Here is a 22198-nt window from a genome sequence, read left to right on the forward strand (position 1 = left end):
AGAAATAATTACTTTATTCAGTGTTTATAAGCCAATTCATATTTTGTTTATTTTTTAAAAGGAGTAAGTCTGTACCCACTTTCACGAGTTTCCACAATATATGTGAGTTTGGGAATGTGGAATAAAAAAGGTTTTAATGTTTAATCACTAATTGCTAGAAATTATGCTAGGCCCCTCCCTTAAAATGAGTCTGGGAAATAATTATTACCCATATTTTACAGATAAGAACACTGAAAAGGTTAAGTAATAAATGTAAACTAAAAGACTGAAAAGGTTAAGCAATGTTTTCTATGTGGACAAATCCAAATCTCTTGGGTTCTCTATGATCAGAAAGCCCTTTTTAAGATGTTACATTTCACATTTCTAACATTAACATATGACCAAACAAGGCAATATATATTATTAACATTATTATTAAAGTAATCTATTAGGTTATTTCCTTCTCTGTATCTGGAAAAAATAAGGACAAATGTTTTAATTAGATTCAAAAAAGCTTATAATAATCTCTACCCAAAGCTAAGCACTATCAATTACAGTTTTGTAACTTGCACTGAGTATATGAAGCATCTCCCAAAATCTAAGCTTTGATCATAATTTACATCCTACTTTGTTTTTCCTAATATCCTCACTAGGAGATATTTATCTTTTTAAAAGAGAAAGTGCCTTTTAATAAAGTGATTTAAATCTAAACATATTTTAGGAGACACAGAGAGAAGAGAAAAGAGAGAAGAAGGAGAGGAGAGAAAGAGAAGAACTTCCCTTCCAGTTACAAGGCAGCAATATTGTGTAAGTCATATCATGGACTGTTTACATTTTCCAACAAAGGTTAAATGTTCTGGACTGATTATAAAAACAACTAGCAAATCAAGATACCTAGTGATGGCAAGTCCTATATTAAGCTATAGTACTTATTGGACCATGTTCATGAGATTTCTTTTTTTTAGATTATAATAAAAGTTATTTGACTGTTCAGTCATTTGTATATTCTAATCCACTATTTCACAAGGTACTGCATCTTACTCCAATCAGATACAATATCTTATTTCAATGCGAAGTTGTTTTATAATAGGAAGATGGAAAAGAAAACATGCCTTACCAATGGAATAATTTTCATACACACATCAGAAATAAAATAATTATGAAACCCTCTGAGTTGTATCACATAATAGAGTGCATACCAAAAGAAAAAGTGACATCTCCAATGTTACCAGTGGAAATACCATTGATATAATCATGCAATAGACACTCAGAAAAAAAAAAAAAAAAACAACTCAGAGTTTTATATTTATTAATCAGTTGAATGAATCAACTAGTAACCATATAAACCAAAATAACTCAAAAATAGAATGTTTCATATCTAATGAAAACATATAAGCAGTTACTCAACATGGGCATATTATTGAAATTCAATCAGATGACTTAATAAGGTCCTCCTACAAGAATTATGATGTTAAAATATCCGTATTACACAAAGCAATCTATAGATTCAATGCAATCTCTATCCAAATTCCAATGGTGTTTTTCACAGACATAGAAAAAAAAATCTTACATTTGGACAGAACCACAAATGCTCCCAAATAGCCAAACAATCCTAAAAAAGAACAAAGCTAGAGGTATCACACTTCCTGATTTCAAACTACAGTACAAAGATATATTAATACAAAATGTAATATAAAAATAGACGCATAAACCAACAGAGCAAAATGGATAACCCAGTAATAAAACCTCACAATGTGGTCACTTAATATTTGACAAAGAGCTCAAGAATATTGAATGGGGATAGGACAATCCCTTCAATAAATGGTGTTGGGAAAACTAGATAATCACATGCCGAGGAATGAAACTGGATCTCTATCTTAACATAACTCACACAATTTAACTCAAAATGGAGTAAGACTTAATTATAAGACCTGAAACCATAAAACACCTATAAAAAAATAGGGGAAAATTCCCTGGAGATTGGTCTTAAGGAATGATTTTTTGGGGGGTATGACATTGAAATCACAAGGAACAAAAACAAAAATTAATAAATGGGACTACGTCAACCTAAAAAGGTTCTATATAGCAAAAGAAGCAATCAACAAAATAAAAATACAATCTACGAAATAGAAGAAAATATTTGCAAATCATATATCTCATATGAGGTTAATATCAAAAATATATAAAGAACTTATATAGCTCAATAGCAAAAAACGAACAATCTGGTTTAAAAAAATGAACTTTGGAAACAAATAGTCATTTTTCCTAAGACGTACAAATGGCAAACATGAAAGATGCTCAGCATCACCAGTTGGGAAAATGCAAACCAAAATCACAGTGAGATATCACCACACACATTTTAGAATGGCCATGATCACAAGGACAAGAGATACGTAGTGTTGGTGAACATATGGAGAAAAGGGAGCTCTTGTGCACTGTCAGTAGGGACATAAACAGTATGAAAAACACTATGGAGATTAAAAATTAAAAATAGGACTACCATATGATCTAGCAATCACACTTCTGGGTGTATATCCAAAGGAAATGAAATCAGGATCTCAAAGAGATGTATGCATTCTCATGTTTTTTGCAGCATTATTCACAATAGATAAGATATATAAATAAGTGAATGGATAAGAAGATGCGGTGCATATGTACAATGCAATATTTTTTTCAGCCACGAGAATGAAAATCCTGCCATTTGCAACAATATGGATGGACCTTGAGGGCATTATGCTAACTGAAATAAGTCAGACAGAGAAAGACAGATACTGCATGATATCACTTATATGTGGAATCTAAAAGAACCAAACTCAGAAACAAATGAGAATAGTGGTTACCAGAGGTTTGGGGTAGGGGAAATCGGAAGTTGTTGGTGAAAGTATACAAACTTCTAGCTATAAGACAAGAAAGTTATGGGGATCTAATGTATAGAATGATAATTATAACTAACGATACTGTGTTATATACTTGAAAGTTGCTAAGAGAGATCTTAAATGTTCTCATCACACAAAAGAAATAATAATTATGGGAGGTGATGGAGGTATTAGCTAATACTATGGTGGTAATAATTTCACATCTATGTATATCAAATCAATGTACTATACACCTTGAACTTGCACAGTTATATCTCAATTATATCTCTATTTTTTTTAAATAAAAGGAATAAAATAAATATCTCATAGACTATCTCTGCAATTTCACAAAGAAGTACCTGATTTTCTGTAGGAAAAAAAGCAAATGATAATTCCATGTTTTCTATATTCTCTGATTTGGGTCATGTTTTTAACACCAATAAAAATGCCACCAAAATTGAAAAATTCAAAACACAGAATGGATGAAAACAATATTATATTACTTGTTATAATAAGTCATATAAGTAAGCTTCTAATAAGTACTTGGCAAATTTTTTCATGAAGGGCCAGATAATCAATATTTTAGGTCTTGTGAGCCAAGAGGAAAAAACCAAGGATTTTGTGTATATACTTATTTAAAATTTTAAATATAACCATTTAAAACTGTAAAAATTATTCTTGGCTGACTGGCTGAAGAAAGTAAAGCCAGCTGAATAAATTTGGCTTATGAACTGTAGTTTGCTGAATTCTGCTCTAATCAATCACAAAATTGAACTTGATGACACATATTATTTAAAAATTCAATGTTATTAAATACGTTAAATCTACTAAAAACTCTGGACTCATTTTTGGATATTGAGGGTCAATATCTCTACCTGGATATCAAATGCACTTCTAAGTTACACCAGTGATGTGCATTTGTAAGGTCAGAAAAATAAAAATAATAACTGCAAAAACTCTAATAGGTATTGGCTAATAAAAAATACAACTAAAATAATTAATACATAAAGTACAAAAAATATTTTTCGTTATGTAGAAAATTTCTGTGCTAACATTAGTCCAAATTTTTAGCTAATATATAAAATAAAGATAATAGGTAAATCTAGTTCACTATATTTGAAGATATTATAATTGATTATGATATCCTGATATTCCTTTATTTATATGGGCATGCAATTTTTCCTTAATCTCCTAATTTCACTCCCACTTTCCTACATATATATCTCTTGACAATCAGTTATGGCTTTCTTCTGTCAAAGCTAGAAATCTTTCCCAAGTGCCTAGTCTTTCTGACTTCTTTGAAGTGTTTTATAATACTGACCATCGTCTACTTCTGGACATTTTCTCCTATTTTTAATTTAATATATTGTTTTGATTCTCATTCTTTCCTCAGACACTCCCTTCCTTCTGTCTCTATTAGTATTCATTATTCAGATGTCTTCTACTCTTTACAATCATCAAGTGCAGTATATTGCTAGCTGTTTGAAACACCAAGTTCCTCATCTTCTTGGGGTATAAAAGACTGTTTTCCAGTCTTGCTTGTTGTTTAAGTGATACCATTGATCATGTTCTATCTAGTGGAAAGTGAGCAGAAGTGATGTGAGTTCTTTTGGACCTTTTATAGAAGATTCTCTTTCCCTTTCTCAGACTGCCTGCTGAATGTCGACACCTAAGGTAACTAGAAATCATATATTGAGGTTGGTTGAACCTTCACCAGCCTGTGTCCCTTCATAGGCCACCCCTATCTAATCTACTGGCCATGAGTAAAACAGTATACATGTATTGGTTTAAGCAACTGTAATTTGAAGGGTGTATACACTAAATATTTGGGAAGATTCATCTATTTTAATATAACTTCTTTTCTGTAACCTGAATTTATAGGCTAGAGTCATCATTACCATAATTACATCATTATTAATAGCCTGTATTTATGATCATGTTAACATTTTAAATACCTACCACACATAAAATTGAAACAGAATGAAATTGATCTCATCTTGACAAGTGGACACCCCTTTCAACTTCTGTTTTACATCCCATCAGTCTCTCTAACCAAAACTTGTTGAGATAGATGTCTCTACTCTTTATTTTTTTCTTTTTCAAAGAAAAAATTAGATTTTGTTTCATTCTTATAAAAGAAAATTCACATTTTGTCTTTTTATTTTTAGAGTCACCTCTCAATATCTCATAATTATTTTTATTATCTCCATGTTACACATGAGGAAAATGGGGTATGAAAAGTTAATTACCTTGCCCAAAGTCCCATAAACTTTTAGGCAGAGAAACTAAGATTTAGACCCAGACAGTCTTGGCTCAGGAGTTTAGGTAATCAAAATTATAAGTACCACATTTTTAATAGAGTTAAGGAGGATAAGAGGAAAGAATTGATCTTGAGATTATAAAAATGCAAATGAATATTTTAAGTCTTTGTAGATATAAAAGAAATCACAAAAATAGATCAGTATAAAAATTAAACATTGCATTCTAATCTAATTTATAGAGTTTATAAAAGATGCTTTAAAAGAAAAAAAGTACAGAGACCATTACTAAGTACTCCATCATTTACTCAAAAAAATATAAATGTTATTTTATCATAAAATATTTAGACATTTATATTTTCTAGAATATCCAAACTAATTTTTAAGGAAACTGAAAAATATATATTTCCTATGCCATGCCATACATATGTGCATGTATATATGCACACACACCACATACATAACATGCCTTCATAACATTTTAGAAAAGCTACTTCCTAATACACAAATTTTACACATCTACCAATAAAAATATTAAAGACTGTAAGTTGAAATCCTCAAGAATATAATTTTTGTACACTGTCCAAATAAAAAAATACTTTGATTTTTTTTCTGTTAAACACATTTACCAACTAGTATTCTTATATTTTGTGTCTATTTTGTCTTTACTATTCTAAAAATCAAATCACTGAATTATTATTTCTTAGGCAAACATATCAAGAATGATTTTGTTATGATAGCTTTGCTATCATTAAATGTATGCCATTTATTCCTGAATAGAGAATTCTAGCTTACCTTCTTTTGTAGGACACAATGGAAAATGAATATAAACATCCCTTGTAGAGAATTGAAAATGGTGAAGAGATACGCCATGATGACAGTGCTTTCATTAATATACATGAGTCCAAAGGCCCAGGTCAATCCTAAGAGGCAGAGAAGAGCTATTGCACCTATAACCCATGACCTGCAGAGAGAAGAAAAATTAAGGGTTTTTAAATAATCGGTCTTTAATTAACACAGTCAATTCATATCAACAAAACTGACACTGAAAAAATGTTACAATAAGTTTTATTGACAGAAAATGTAAGACAGGTGGCATAAGAACTTTAAGATTTTAATGGGGACTACAAATTTTCAAGCTTCATATACATGAAAATGTGAACACAGAAATTCAGTTAAGCAAAAGCACAATTGTACTATTAAATTATTCATGTAGTTTTTGCACATATGCAAATGACATGGAGATGTAATTATGGTAATGGCAAGAAAGAAAAATGTCTGTAAACTATATTAGTCTCCACTGGTTTCACTGGTACAAAATTTGTTTGATTGGACTTTCTCCTTATACTTCATCTGATACACCTTTACCCCCTTTTTCCATATTTCCTCTTTTCTATAATTTTTTTTTGTGTTTACTGACAAAAACAGAATTATATTAGAAGGAACAAGTATATGGAACACATTTTTGGATTTTAAAAGTTCCATTTGTATGATTCTATAGTTATATAGAGCAAATGTGGGGTATAGTGTATGGGAAAAACTAGCTTCACTCTGATCTTTCTTTCAGCCTTTGGATTGCTGTCTCTATGTTACAATGGATTAGACTTTGGAAATTGGGCATTTGGCAGCTTTGTTGAACAGAAGCTTAAAGGCTCAAGGCATCTTGATCTCTTGGAAGTATCTGTAAACTCAAGGAAAAAATGAAGCTGAAAATGGGGATGGAGTGGTATGAATGAAGTAGTCTCAAAAGGAAAACAAATTCTCAGTCTCCATTCCCCTACTTTTCTCTAAGCTGCCAATCTTAATAGTAATAAGCAGGTGACAAAAGTCCATATATTTGTGGTTATATGTTATGTTTTTATATCAACATAGAATGAATCTTTCCAATAGAATGGAATCCAATAATTGAAAATGGAATCCTTGTTAACTCCTCTCTAAGTAGAGAAGACAATAGGACCAAACCAGTCTAGATCTCTATATACTCATGAACCCACTCTTTCCTTTCACAGTACACCTTTCTTGAACAGAATAAATTAATATTTCCTTTCACAAGACTATTATCCTCTACTTACACTAAGTAAGAAATATTTATAGGAACTGAAACTTTTCAAAATGGAGAAAAAAAATCACATATGTTCACCATAATCTAAAGTTGAGTTTTATAGAATTTTTCAAAGAGAACTATATCTTAAGAAAGATATGGTCTCAAAGTAGTCAATTATTATTAAAGTCTTATTAAAATTAATCTCAAATATTTATGATTTCCTTTAAATAGTAACAGCATCTGCCACTATATTTCAGATTTGAATATCCACTAAATTTAACATGTTTAATTTAAAACATCAACATTTTTGAATGAAGAGCACCTAAAGGAGGCTTGCCATTGTATGTGGCATGTTTGCTTATATGATTTTGAAAACAACTTAGATGTCAATAGTTTCTTCTACAATTTAAATTCAGAAATATGGAAAGTTTCAAAGTAAAGCGCTCAGATTCTTAGACATTGGAAAAAGGAAAAATGGAAAAAATTGCCATTAAATAAATTGATATTTAGACTTAGAAATAAAATGATAGGATACAATACTCAACTTAGCTATTACATATTATGGGCCCAAGAATTAATAATATAAAATATCAATGAGCCCAATTTCATATATATATATATATATATATATATATAAATGCACACACACATATATATGCAAGAACATGAAGAAATAAGTGAAATGGCATTGGAAAAAAATTAAAGCAAAGGACTCTTCACCAGAAGAACAAACTGAAAGTCTAAAGCAAGGTCACCCGTAGGTTGCCAATTTTTACGTTTATTGTTGCAGTACATGTAATTTTAAAATGTTCAAAGGAAAAAAAGCTCGAATATTAACATCTATGTTTATTTTTATTTGATTAGTACAGACTTGTAGCTTTGCTTCAGAAATTTGAAAAATATATTCATAAACAATTAGATCATTAATCAAGTGACATGTATCAAATTGAAATATAATTTTGCATTTATAAAATTTAATTTTTTAAGGAGGTATATTTTCTTTTTGGCAATTTAGTAAAGAAGTTCATTAATATCAATTGCAATTGGGTAGTTTCATAGCCATAGAGCATTTTGAAGTTGAACTACTAAATTACAAAATAATTTTAGATGAATGACGTCCAAACAAACAACAGAAATGACTATGCGGCACAGAGGAACACATCACAATGAAAGGAGAAAGCTACTTAAAGCGAAACAAGTCTGTACCACATGAAGCTGCTATTAACTGTGGCACTGAATTCAGATGATATCCAATTAAAGAAGTGAAGCAGAATTTCTTTGGCAGTACACCTGCAGCATATTTATTCTGCATAGAAGTTGTGTGCCTGATTATTTTCCTGCACAGTTTGCTCTTCTGCCTCAATGTGAATGACAGAAGCTCTAATGATTTTTCAGTACTGATCTGATAGCTGTTTCATGGGACCACACTGAAATTTATCAGCCATTCAGGTCATTCTTACTTGATGAAGGGTCTGTTATCCTCATAGCTAAAGAATGCATAGACATAAAGACAAGAACACCAACATTAGCATTTTATGACAAAGAAATTCATATGAAAAATATTCTCCTGATCCCCAAAGGCCTCTGTCACCCACCTCCCTAAAATCCTTAAAGGCATTATAACTTTCCCTTTATATCTAGAAGATAAATCTTAAAATGATCATGAGAACTTAAATAACAAGGAATAAAGTCAATTTTACAAAACTGCAATATCCCTTATGAGACTAAAGCATTCCATTTTTTCATCATGTGCTCATATTACTTGTGATTTGACAGAGACATTTATTTCTTAGAGATCGCATTTCTCTAGAGAATGAGAAATCATGAGCAATCTGGAAAAGGCCTGGGGGCATATTTAAAATGACAGATTTCATGTCATCTAAAGGTATCCTTATTCTGTAATATTAGGAGGTAAGATTACTTAATTATGGACAGTATGCTTCTAAGTAATTTTAACTTGCAGATGATTAACCTGAGTTAACTCTGAACATTATACTCCTTTGAAAATAATTGATCCTGACTATATTAGAATTCTTTTCCATCAGTTTACTTAGAAAAAAAAATTGAATAATATTTTTGTAGTAATAGAAACAAACATACAGCACCTGTTCATTATCACTTATATTTACTTATTTAGTATCATTCTGATAAAATAAGATCCCAGTGCCAAATTAGTAAAGACAAGTTAGGGAACATTTTAGATAATCTTTTTACAAACATAGTTGCTGCTCAGTGAATTGTGATAGGGCAGAAAAGGAAAGGAAATTGTCCGCTCTTTTCTCTTACCTCTTGCCAGAGGCAATAGTTTCTGATGTTATGCATATCTAAAGCTTTTAGGAAGGCCCCAACTGTGATGCATTTTGAATAAGAGAACTATTGATGAAAACCTCACTTTCCAGAATGATGAAAGAGTAAAGGATGGAGTGAGAGCCTAAGATTTAAAGCCAGTTTGCCTAGGGTTTACGTTCTAGCTCAACTACTTACTAGCTACTTATCTAGGCAAAATTAATTAACCTGTGGTTGTGTCAGTTTATGCATCAATAAAATGGTGATAATCATAATGTAAGTTTCTTATGATAATGATATGATATATTACATATACAGTGCTCAGAACAGTGCCTGACACATATTGTGTTTAGTAAATATTATATATATAGTGTTTATGTATTTAAAGCTAAAGTCACACTGAAAATGTAGAATTTCTCCCTCAAAGAATAAAATACCAAATAATAAATGTTGACTAACTAAATTCATTTGAAGATGTTTCAGGAGTAATATTATGCAGTAGAATAAATGTGGTTGAAATAAGTTTGTAGATGGAGCAGGGAGTGACGGTGTTGTTTAATATGGCGACTTTAGGCCACATGAATTAATTTAAAGGTAAATTTATTAAAATAAAATAAAGTTTAAGATTGAGTTCCTTAGTCACACTGTTCATATTACAAGTGCTAGAAAGCTTCCAAAACTGCCGTATTGGGCAGTGTAGTTCTAGACATTTCTGCAAAATATCCAAAAGAGAGATATTAGGGTACAATTCAGCAGTTTTTGTTGGCAATTGTGGGGTCCAGCCAGTTGTGCCATTCAATAAAAAAGGGTGTAATTCTACCTTCACTTACAATTGACTATAGCCATGTGTTTAGTGTCCACTGGGATATGACCACAAGTCAGTTGTGACATTTCTGGGTCTTGCCAATTATAGGATTGGAATTGGGCTTTCTTTCACACTCTTTCCCTCCTTTTGCTAGGATTAAATGACAGTAGAACCTCAGACCCATAAATTAAAGCTGTTTACTGAGATGAAACTGCCTTATTAGATTTAGAACACCTACTTCCAGATTCTTCCATAATAAGTTTAAGCCACTATATTTTAGAGAATTTTTCACAGTGGCTTAGCCTGTGCAATAATTACTAGAGCACTTAATTTTATCTTTGAGTTATGCAAATTCTGAGTTCATATTCAATATAGAAATTCATGCTAATGGACAAAGAACTATTAATTAATTTTATTCCCAGAAAGACATAATTAATATACAATGCTTCAAAATCTAAACATCACTAAAGATTACCTATAATGTCACTGCCTTCTATCATTTTGTGAGATAGTCTATTGGCTTAGAGACTCTAGTTTCATAATGTCTCTCTACCAAATCCAAATTAAATTGGCCATCAGTTATGCTGGCAAAGCTATACATGCTTGATTTATTATTTTTTTAATTCTAAAAAACACATTTATGAAACTAGTTTCTAATGCTACATAATTTTCATTCTGATTTACCAATGCAGGTCCATAAAAACAAAAATCTCATTCCAGGGTAATGACTAAACCAACTTTACCACAGCTATTTTTAAGGTTTCATGGAAATATTGACATAAAAGCCTGAGATGCTCTTTGCACATGTTAACAAGAACTTACATGTTGTCTTATAATTTATAAGTGGTGATTTGTTTAAAATAACTTGTATATAAAATTGTCAAGGAACATATAAGAAAAACCCTCCTTTAGCAAATACATTTTCTTTTGTCATTTATTATTTTATTCTTACTAATATAAAATAACTTTATTTAAATAGTAAGGCCATAAATATTTTTAAAGTGATAATTAGAATCAAAATTAAAATTTTTGTGGGTTTCTGCATAGATGATAAAAATTATACATATATTTATATATTCTATAACAATTCAAAAGCAGAAAAAAATGGCTATTAACATCTAGCTCCATGGAAGAGTAGCTCAAAATACATCTTAAAGAAAATAGATTTTTCAACCAAAATATATGAACTTATAAATTACTGCTATGATGTAAAGACTCATACTATATCAGTATAGACGAATAATGAATGGACAAAATCCAGTTAGTTATGAGATATGCTTTCTCTGGCTTCAAGAGTTCAAGATAAAATATTGTTTTCATCTAAAATTTATCTAAAATTTAATATAAAGGAGATAAATTCTTTAAATAGTTTAAAAATTTCCCTATTATATGTACCTTCTATTATATAATTTTCTTAATTAGTGAGATGGGTAGAATTTGGTGTGCAGGAAGATGGAGTTGAGGCAGGATAGTTAGCCTAAGAAAGTGCTCCTCCCTTCCAAGATGTGGCTTTGGAATTTTTCCTCAGTCCCTTACTCAGCTCTCTCCCTATGGCTCTGGAACTTCTCCCTTGTCCCCTACTCAGCCATCTCCCAGTTTTGATTCCAAGCAGAAGACTCCACCTGAGAAAGGGGAGGGGGGGAACCCGTAATTTAGACAACTCCAGATAAACGGACTCTTTCTGAGTTGCCCATACTTCTCCTTTAAGTGTGTACTTTTACTTTAATAAAATTTGCATTTTCCTGCTTGCTGTTTGTTGTGTCCTTGAATTCTTTCTCTCAGCATGAGACAAGAACCTAGTCATCTGAACTCCAGGTCCGGGGTTCCTTTTTGGACTCCTATCCTGTGAGCTCTCCAGCATCCCAGTTATGCGAGGCATTTTTGAGTATTTAATCCTCAAGCCAAAAGGTCTGGTCATGGATAACTCACAACAGGTAAAGAAAAAGAATGCCTCAGGCAGAATTATTGATCCCATCAATTTCAAGATTAATACATTCTGAGATCCTCTGAAATTGTTTAGGAATTAGCTAATTGGTTTGGTGAGTGAACTTTGTATTTAAAAGTGAGAAAAAGAGCTATCATGATATATACTCTGATTAGTATCCCAATATTTCCAGGTTCACTATGCAGCTGAATTCACTTTTCCTTATATAAAATTAATTATTATGAATCTGGTTTGGGTTATTGTAGCAATGATAAAGGTAATATGGGTGAGTGTCTCAAGATAAAATTATTCTTTATTCCTCATAGAAGGAAAAAAGGTGATAAACACTTGCATCTGTATGTTGAGTAGGCTTTTCTTTTTCCCTCTCAATCAACAAAGAGGCTCCCAAACCGAGGACTAAGTGGATTTAGTTATCCATATTCTAAAAGGAAACAGCAGCAACTCAAGCTAATAGAACTCACTTCAAAGTGATCTCTGAGACACTGCTTTGCCACATTACCAGTCCCTTGGGTCCCAGTCTTTCAGATTGGAAGAGTACAGACAAAACCCTTAAAGACTGCAATATTCACAGAACATATGAAATAGTGAAAAGAGGAAAAAGATATCTTTACTTATATGAATCCGCCAGTCACAAATTTTAGCAGGCAGTAGAGGAAGAATGTTTTAAATGGGTTATGTTATTGAAGCTTTAAATTGGTCAAGCATTTACTAACCAGATAGACTGGCAAAGTATCAACATCTAAGGTAACATTAAGAAATCTGCTATCCAGTGGTTAAGAAATATCTAAGAGAGGATAGCTAAAAGAATAGTAATCAGAGAAAAATCAAAACATTTTATGTTTACACCTCACTGAGGAAAATGCTCAATTAACTAGTAACACTTATGAAAGAAATCCTGACTGCTTTACATTTCTAATGTATTTTATATTAGTGGGACTATACCATCCTAAATTACATTATTATTTTACATTCTCTCTCTCTCTCTTAACCACTGTAAGAAGATTAAAAGGAAATGTCATTTAGAATGTAATTCAATATTTCTGACTAAAATATGAATGTTTCATTATGGTTATATGTTTAAATCACTAAGTGTTAAAGTTTTAAAAATTCTGAGAAAAACAAAGTCATATAATATAAATGTAAAAATGATAAACAGCAGAGAATATGATTATATTTCAACTCTGAATTTTATTACTATTAAATATTACTACTAAAAGCTATATTACTACATTTTGTTCATGTGAAATTTATTAAAAGAATGAAATGAACCAAGTAAATAAAATAAATGGTTTAAAGTATATCATAAACACTTTCAGTCCCATGCCTCTATATCCCTATAATAATAGTACAGATTTGAAAGCACAAACCAATATTAAATTTTAATCACAGATTTCACACCACTGATGAATTGGGTAAGCCTGAAATTAGGGAGAATTGAATATAATAAATCAGGATAAATAAATATTAAATCAATGACAGATAAAACATTAATTATATTATCTCCATAATTCAAAAATGTTGTGTGAATTTTTATACCTCAATATAATATGGTTAAAGAACTAATATATATATGAAAAAATTAAGTGTATTAATTATGAGAATGGATAATGAATTATTATATTACACAGAGATAGCTACAAACATTATAACTTAGTATTTCCATCTATTATAAAAATGAATTGATAGGTTTGATGCAAATAGATATAAAATTTGGAACCTTATGTTATAAGCAAACAATACCATTGAATGATTACTTATTAATATTAATATATAAAAGGTAGTCTACCATAGTGACTGAATGCATGGACTTTTGAATGAGCCTACCTGAGTTTGAATGCCAGCTGAGCACTTTACTAACTTTGCAACTTTGGACTAATTAACCTCTCTGAGCCTCACATTCCTCATTTGTGAAATGGGGATAAACACAAACTTTCTTCCTAGGGCTATTTTGTGTATTATATAAAATGGCTTAACACTTTTATCTAATATACAAAAATGTGCAAATATGTAAAAATTTAATACACAAAAGCACTACATAAATATTTGTTATTACTCATGTCGTATATTGACCTTATGATCTCAAAAAAAAGGGCTATAGAGAAAAATACAAACACGATGCTACATTAGATTTCCTTGTAAGTGTTTTGTAAATTCAAATATTAAGTAGAAATCTGAAGAAAAAGAGCAAGTCACTGCCTCTTTCAGATATGACCTTTAATATTTACATTTGAAAAGCCTCAGTTTATAGACCTTTAGGGTTAGTAAATGCTATGAACTTTTACATTCTCAGTTGAAATGAGGTATATCCAGATTTCTAATGAACATTAAAATTGAAACCTAGATTTCTCTGGGTTTAACTCATAAATATATGTATCCTCAGTGTTGAAAAGTCCACTAAGTTACTTCAATGTTTCACCAAATATAATCATTTGACTATAAAATAATGAATAAAAGACATAAAATCATATGGGAGATGTTCATTAAAATTCATTAAGAGATATATAATCTAAAATTGAACATTTTTTCTAGTTTTCTTTTGAAAATTTGAAATCTTGAATAGAAAAGATGAAATAATTGACAAGTTAGTTATATATAAAGTAGTATATTTTTTCAATATTTTTTTAACTTATAATCAATCTAAACTGTAGCTTTAGTCAGTAATACTTCAAGATCCATAAAATATTAGCAACAATTTAACATCTTTTATTAATTGATACTTATAATTAATATTATAATGTTTCCTGGCTCACTATAGGCAGTCCAATATTTTTAAGACTTAACACACAGTCTTAGAACATGTGACTCTTTAGAACATGTGACTATAGGGCTGATAAAATGCAAGGAAATGAAGTACTTTAAAAAATATATTGCATTCTTTCAGAATTTCTTTTTTAAGTCAGAAGATACACAAACTTTTAAGGTAAGAAAAATAAGCTAGGAAATTAATAACTTTTTGGTATTCTTGCCAAATATGTTTTGACAAGTTGAATTGCTGTTATATGCTTTCTCATACCATATGGTATCATCACCTCTTGTTTCAACAACTTGTAACAAAAACATTCATCATACCTAATCTGTGAATAAACACCTTTTTATAAACTGGTTGTAAGAATAACTAAAACAAAAAATGCATGACTGGGTATTTAAAACACATCTGTACTTCTAAAGTTTCCGATAAATGGAACCAAGTGAGGCAATGAAACATTAAGAAGCAGACAGGTTTTAATTAATTTTGGACAAGTAACTTAACCTTTATAAGCCTTAGTTTACTCACCTCCACAATGAATAAAAAAATCTCACTAGGATCTTTTTAGAGTTAAATAGAACCAAAAAAAGAATAACCCATGACTCCTAAGTTATCAATTAGTAAGAACTATTGAAGAGCACTCTGAGTTCTTGAATTTGTCATATAGAACAGTGAAAGTGTAATTATCGAGTCAAGAATTTGAAGTCACCCTGTATAGATAGTGCTCAAAAGCTAGTTATTATATGGACAGTGGGTAGGCCTAATTATAACCTAAGATCTCTATTTCAAGCCTGCTTTTAATACAGAAGCCCTATGAGATATTATTGTTCCCAATTAAATTTGTTACTAGGAATTTAAATATAATCTTCTTAAAATTATGTTAATGAGAAAAAAATTAGGAAATGTTATAAAAAATTTAAGCAATATAATAAATAAACCAAATTTTGTAGATTTATCAATGCTCTAAGTGGCAAAATAGCAAATCTTAAATCAATCACATTTTAAGTGAAAGGGTTGCCTCAATAAAGTACTAAGAATCAACATCAATCAGAATATATTCCCTGATGATAATGAAATTAAATTAGAAATCAGTAACTAATAGAATATACACACATATCCATCTGTTGCTACATCTCCAAAATAGTCTCCAGCCCAAAAACATATTACACATAAGTGTTATCTAATATTTAAGTAACAAATAATTCTTTTCTCATATAGGGTAGGACTAAACAGAAAAGAAGAAAAACATTTTATGTGACTACTATAACTTACCAGGTAAAGGTAATTTAAGAGAATGAAAAATAAATTAGACTAATTTACTTGAGAACTTATATAAAATCCTAGATAAACTGTTAATTAGCAAAATCTGATGGTACATAAACATCATGACTAATTAAGATTTATCTCGAAATGGTAAGAAATATATTTGAAGAATTTCATCAACTGATTCTGAAATTTATGTGAAAGAATAGTAAAAGTCCATGAGTAATTTTGAAGGAGATGATCAAAATGGATGGACTCACTCTACCAGATATTAAACATATTCTGGTAATGTGGTAATTAATAGTAGAGTAAGAAAATGTATGTCTATGGAACAGAAGAGAGAGCACAGAAACAGATTTGATATAAGATAGTGTGGTAGCGCAATTATGGAGGAAAAGGATGAGTTATTTAGCAAATGACGTTGAAATTTGGCTTATTATAAAAAGAAAACAGAATATCCTCCAAAGACATTAAAGTGAATTGCAAAACTATAAGACAAAGAAAATGTAGGAAATAAAAGGAAATAAAAAAATATATATATATTCCTACTCTTAGTTGAAAAGGATTTCTGTTCAAAGACCTCAAAAGCATATACCACAGAGGAAAGAATCGGTGATTTAAATTTGTAAATTTCCCTGAAACAAACGCAAAGTTAACAGACACATGACAGGCTAAGGAGATACATGTAATAGCAAAAGCACTTAAATTGTGTATTATCAGTTTAAAAAAAAAAAGCACAGAAAAGCTAACAGGAAAAAATGAAAAATAAAATAAAACATTTTTTAAAAAGAGAAAATCTAGTAGAAACAAATGGCCAAAATCATTTTATTAAGAGGGGTCCTATAAGTATTAACTGATATACTGAGATGATACATATTTGCTATTTCATTATATTACATTATGAAAGTTATTGAATGGGAGATCTGTCAATTTTAGAAATTACTCTACAGTTTATTGAATAAGGTGTGGTAAATTCAAAGAAGGCAGAAAAATCAGAGAACTGAAATAACAATGACTACTACCAAAAGTGCCATTTTTTGACTTACATCTTAGTATATGTCAAATATTAATATCCAGTAATGTTAATATTTTTGCTGATAGATTTTAAATTTTTATGCTCATGGCTTGTTTTCTTAAACTCATAATTAAAAAGCTTTAAATTATATCCTGAGACTATCAATCTTGGTTCTGGAACTGAGAGTATTTAATATTAGCATGTTAAAGTGTCTGATTTAAAATACCTACTTCCGCAGACAACATTCCAGATTATTCTAGAATGCATATTCAAATAGCACATTTATAAAGTGCCAAGGTCTTTGGTGACAGACATTTAAAAATTTTATAATTGTATGTAGTGAAAAAATCCAACAACAATTTGGACTCGGCCAAGAAAAATATAGATTAGGAAATTTTCAAGTGTGGACTGAGTAGCTCAAGACACTTATACTGTCTGCACATTTTAATTATAAATCCAGTAATTTAATACATAGTATTTTATTTAAGTAACTATGACTTATGCTTTCATCAATTTTTATATGAGATAAAAAAATATTTTAGAACAAATATTACTGTTAGAAAGTACACCTAAGAAAACAGAAGAATGAAAAAAGCTGGTCTGAAACGTGTTACTATATTGTTGTTTTACTTAAGTGAGGTATTCCCTTGGAAATAGAGGAAACTGATATGTACCCAGAGTATGCTGATAAGTTTTTCAGTCCATTTGAGTAGTCTATAACCGTTATGAACATTTTAATAATCAGTGATTATTGATTTATTACCTTCAATTACAGTACATTTTAGTTTCTGTTTATGAATCAGTTATAGTTAAATAGCCTGAGTTGTGACTTTTATGATTTATGTGTCTTGTTATTTTCTAGAATTTGGGGAGAACATGTATGTATCTAAGATAGAATGTAAGTAGTGTTGTCACTCATCTAGGAAACTTTTCCATAGCTACTGGGTAGGACTCTGTTGACTAATATGGTAATTGACCGTGAGGAGGTAGGAAGTAATGAATTTGGATAACTAAAATGGTCATGGGCTATTCCTTCCATTTATTCTAACATTTCTTTGTATATCTCTTAATCCAATCCAACTTTCCACCATTTTTCTTCTTCCTTAAAAATTCCATCCTATCCTTTGAACTCACAGTCCAATACCAACAAATTCTCCTGTATCTTAAACTTCATCCTTCCATGTTTCTGCCACCTTCACACTCTAAGTAAAATTTTCCCTCGCTGACAGTGCTTTCCATGATGACTACAGAAACTCTAGTACTGGTTCTCTCACAACCTTCAGGCAACAGAAGTACCACTGCCGAACCATGAGTTACCCTTTGTCAAAAACCCAGCTCCTTTGAGATTTGTGCCATCAAAATTTTGATACCATCCTTTATTCTTTCTAATTTTTGTATCTACTAACATCTCTAAACCTTCTGTTCTTCTGTCTCTCCAGTTTTCACTATACATCACCCCCTTCAAATTCATACTTCACTCCTTGGCCAACCCAGATCATATGGCTTCGTACTTTCTTAATACATTTTCCCCTCTAATGATTTGAAAAAACATCTCAACCTTGAATATGTGAACATTGCTGGAATAATACTACATGACCATGATTTCTGAAAACATTCTAAATTCATGAAAACAAAGAGTTTGCAAATGCAAAGGACTTCAAATTGTGCCCAGTACGTGATAAAACTTAATGAGATTAACTATTTGTCTTTTTTATTTCGTACATAATTTTGGATAGACACAATACATAAAATCTCAAATTGGTGTTTCATCAAGTGCAACAATTAGAGTTGATTTAGGGGTAGAACCAGGAAGTATCTATCTTTTATTTCAGAACCTATGACTAAATTTTTACTTATAGTATATGACTAAAATTACAATAAAATATTTCACTTAATATTATCATTAATTTTTACTTTAAATATCTCCAAGAAGCATTTGAAACTTGAGTTGATTAGGATTTCAAGGTTAAAAGTCTTTCAATCCAATATTCTTTAAAGTTTCTCACAACAAATTGTTTAAATTAGTAAGTTTTTGTCAATTTTCAGAAAATATAAATGTATAGTCATTGTATTAAATAAAAACTTATTTTTGAATTAATTTGTATCATTTTAAACAGAGCTATGTTAGTAAAAAATGTATTTCTAGTTGGTTCTGATTATAGTAACCAAGCCAAACTCTTTGAAGTCACAATGTTATATCTATGAGATTTCATGTGTATTTCATTCAACCTTTGAAAGTATTAACATTTCTATTTAAGACTTTGAAGAATTATTATCTTAAATAACCATTGGGTAAAAATGGCTTATGTATCAAAAAAAACCAATCTGCCAGAAAAATAATTCAAAAGTGATTCAATGTCTTTATTTACATTCAGAAGTTCCAAATCTACTCATTCCTTGTGTAACTGTTTATGAGTTGAAACTACATTAAAATAAATGTTAAATGTGAATAAAATCATTTTAGGGGAATATTTATAAGTTTCACCCATGGTGTGTAATAGTTAATTTTACAAAAAAGGATTAAACAAGATAATACTAAATACATGTACCTGCTTTTGAACTTTATTCAAAGGTTTAAAATCCAAAAAAAAAAAAAAAACAATTACCTTTAAAAAATGAAAAAAAAGATAAAAGAGAGTAAGTTTTGAAAAAATTATCTCAAAAACATAACTATTATGATTCTTCTATTAATTTTTAAATTATATAAATATATAAATAAATACAATTCAAAATCTAGAATGAGATCTACCTTACAAAGAATTTGGAGACAAATGAATTACAGTAATTAAATGTTCTCATTTTCATAAGATTTTATTACATCTACATTATGTAGCTATATCCATAGTTGCATATTCACAATAGAAAATTAGACTTAACTTTTCAACACCTTTTCAGGGGTTAAAAATATAGAATAACTCTTTCAGAAAAAATATATTATTAGATTGTTCTGCCTATAACAAGTTTATGAACATAATGTAGAGAAAGCCACTTTTAAGAAAATAATTTATAAGAATACCTTGCATTTTTCATACCAATGTTCAAAAGTCAAAATCACTGTGGTATAATAAAAAATAGGTATTTGGTCTTTGTCCTTGGTTCCTAGCACAGACATGTAATGCCAAGAAAAGGGTTCTGGAAAATATTTCCCATCCTGACCGTAGGAGAAAAACCCATCAGGAAAGGCTTACAAAAAGAGTCCTCTTTTGTTTTCTTTTCTGCTTTTGAGAATATTTGCTAAAAGTAAGATGTAGGTAGCTAAAGAAGCCATCTTTGGACCTTAAGTTGATACAGTGAATGACAACAGCCTACAAGCTGTGATGATAAAAGATGTTAACAGCATAGCTCCTTACTGACTTCATTGAAAAACTGAACCAACTCTGGAAGCACATATCTCTGAATTTTATGTTCTGTAAATCATTGATGTCATTATAATTTAGGCTATTTTATTGGTCAGCATTTGATACTCACAGCAGGGCCATCTTAACAGGCACATACGTTCTAGTAACTAGTGACAGTAACCAGTATGACTAGAAAATCACTATCCTGATTTTTTGCCATATCTACATATAATTTTCACAATTAATACATTTTAAAAAATGATCTCACTCTGCTGGCTTCATGTTTTAAAAGGAAATATATCATGGGTATAAATAAAAAGCAAGATTATTTGCCATTATAGAAAATAATAAAGATATATAAAATGGATCAATACTAAAAATAAATAAAATACAAAAAAAATTAGACACGAAAATCACGTCAAAACAAATCTATACACTGATGACTCCAAATACTAAGGTTTAATGTAACTCTAGTCAAGCTGAATGTAATTCTAACTTCACTATTTCTATCAGTATCTGGAAACCGTACTCAAGACAAAATTTACTTTCTATAGCATAAGTTATTGTGGATATTGGTAAGATGAAAAAAATAATTTTTATCCACCACTGAGGCTATTCAGAAGCCTTATCAAATTTCTTTATATATGGAGAGGTCTAAGTTCACTGAAGGAACTTTTTTTTTCTTAAGGACTAATTAAAGAACTTGTTATTTATTAATCAAATGATCGTTTTACTCCTGAATCCAATTCTTTCATAATAGGATAAGTCTGGCTTTAAAAAAAAGTATATCATGCAAATTCTTTTCTTTTTCTTTTTCTCTCTCTCTTTTTTTTTTTGTTTTTGACTGGGATTAGGTTTTATTCATTTTGGTCTGTCACAGTGCCTCTCACACACAATATGTCAGATATTTATCAATTGTATATAGGTTTATTCTTCAAAAATATCTATTCTCATATTTCTTCATCAAGAATTCTGGAGCAAATTCTTAATGATACCATATGGTAAAAAGAGTTAGTCAAATTTTAATGGGATTTTGATAAGAGGTTCGGTAAATTTTATAATGGAAAATATAAAGAAGCAAAGTCAGTAGTATACTTCCACACGGAGTGGTTAAAAATAATAAAACCATCCTGTATGGGCACTAAATTATGGGCTGTACACTTTACACATATGATTATATTTAATTATTATAAAACTCTACTAAGTAGATACAATAATTCCCAATTCAGAGCAGATACTAAAATGGAGAAAAATGATATAACTTGCAAGGCCACATAATCATTACAGACCGAAAAGAAATTCAAATCTAAGTGTATGTGACCCTAAAGTTATTACTCCCCTATAATGCCTTCCTTTAGCAAATAGAGGGAAGGAGAAAGAAAAGTGAAAGGTGTTTCTTTAACCATCTGACAATGTTTTTGCTGACCTATTGGTGGCTCAAGTAAAACCTAAATTAAGAGGAGAGACCAGAAATCGAAAAACATGAGTAGGCTAAAATCAGAACCCTGGATATAGAAGTCAATCCATGGATAAACCAAAGGGAAAGACACAGGAAAGGAAAGTCTAGCAGGGCCTTGTCCTTCCACTGGGGCATCCATTTTCTTTCTTAGCCTGAAAAGCCTCTATTTTTTCTTTTTATTCTTCAAAACATTTATGATGTTATT

At 30.2% G+C, this 22198-nt stretch overlaps 1 protein-coding gene across 27 annotated transcripts in view; it reads right to left on the reverse strand.

Moving 5' to 3' along the window:
• The window catches only part of ADGRL3 (adhesion G protein-coupled receptor L3), a 713052-nt gene that overhangs the window by 38943 nt on the left and 651911 nt on the right, over nt 1–22198 (reverse strand). For 19 of the 27 annotated variants that reach the window (XM_036226761.1, XM_036226753.1, XM_036226746.1 and 16 more), the window contains 2 exons: nt 8597–8623; nt 5888–6056 (listed from right to left, as the gene is read on the reverse strand). In XM_036226761.1, coding sequence (XP_036082654.1) covers nt 5888–6056; nt 8597–8623 — 196 coding nt within the window. The remainder of the gene's footprint in view (nt 1–5887; nt 6057–8596; nt 8624–22198) is intronic. The other 8 variants (XM_036226802.1, XM_036226792.1, XM_036226809.1 and 5 more) reach the window with 1 other exon arrangement.

The sequence above is a fragment of the Rousettus aegyptiacus genome, unplaced genomic scaffold (assembly GCF_014176215.1).
Source record: "Rousettus aegyptiacus isolate mRouAeg1 unplaced genomic scaffold, mRouAeg1.p scaffold_m13_p_10, whole genome shotgun sequence".
Lineage (NCBI taxonomy): Eukaryota > Metazoa > Chordata > Mammalia > Chiroptera > Pteropodidae > Rousettus > Rousettus aegyptiacus.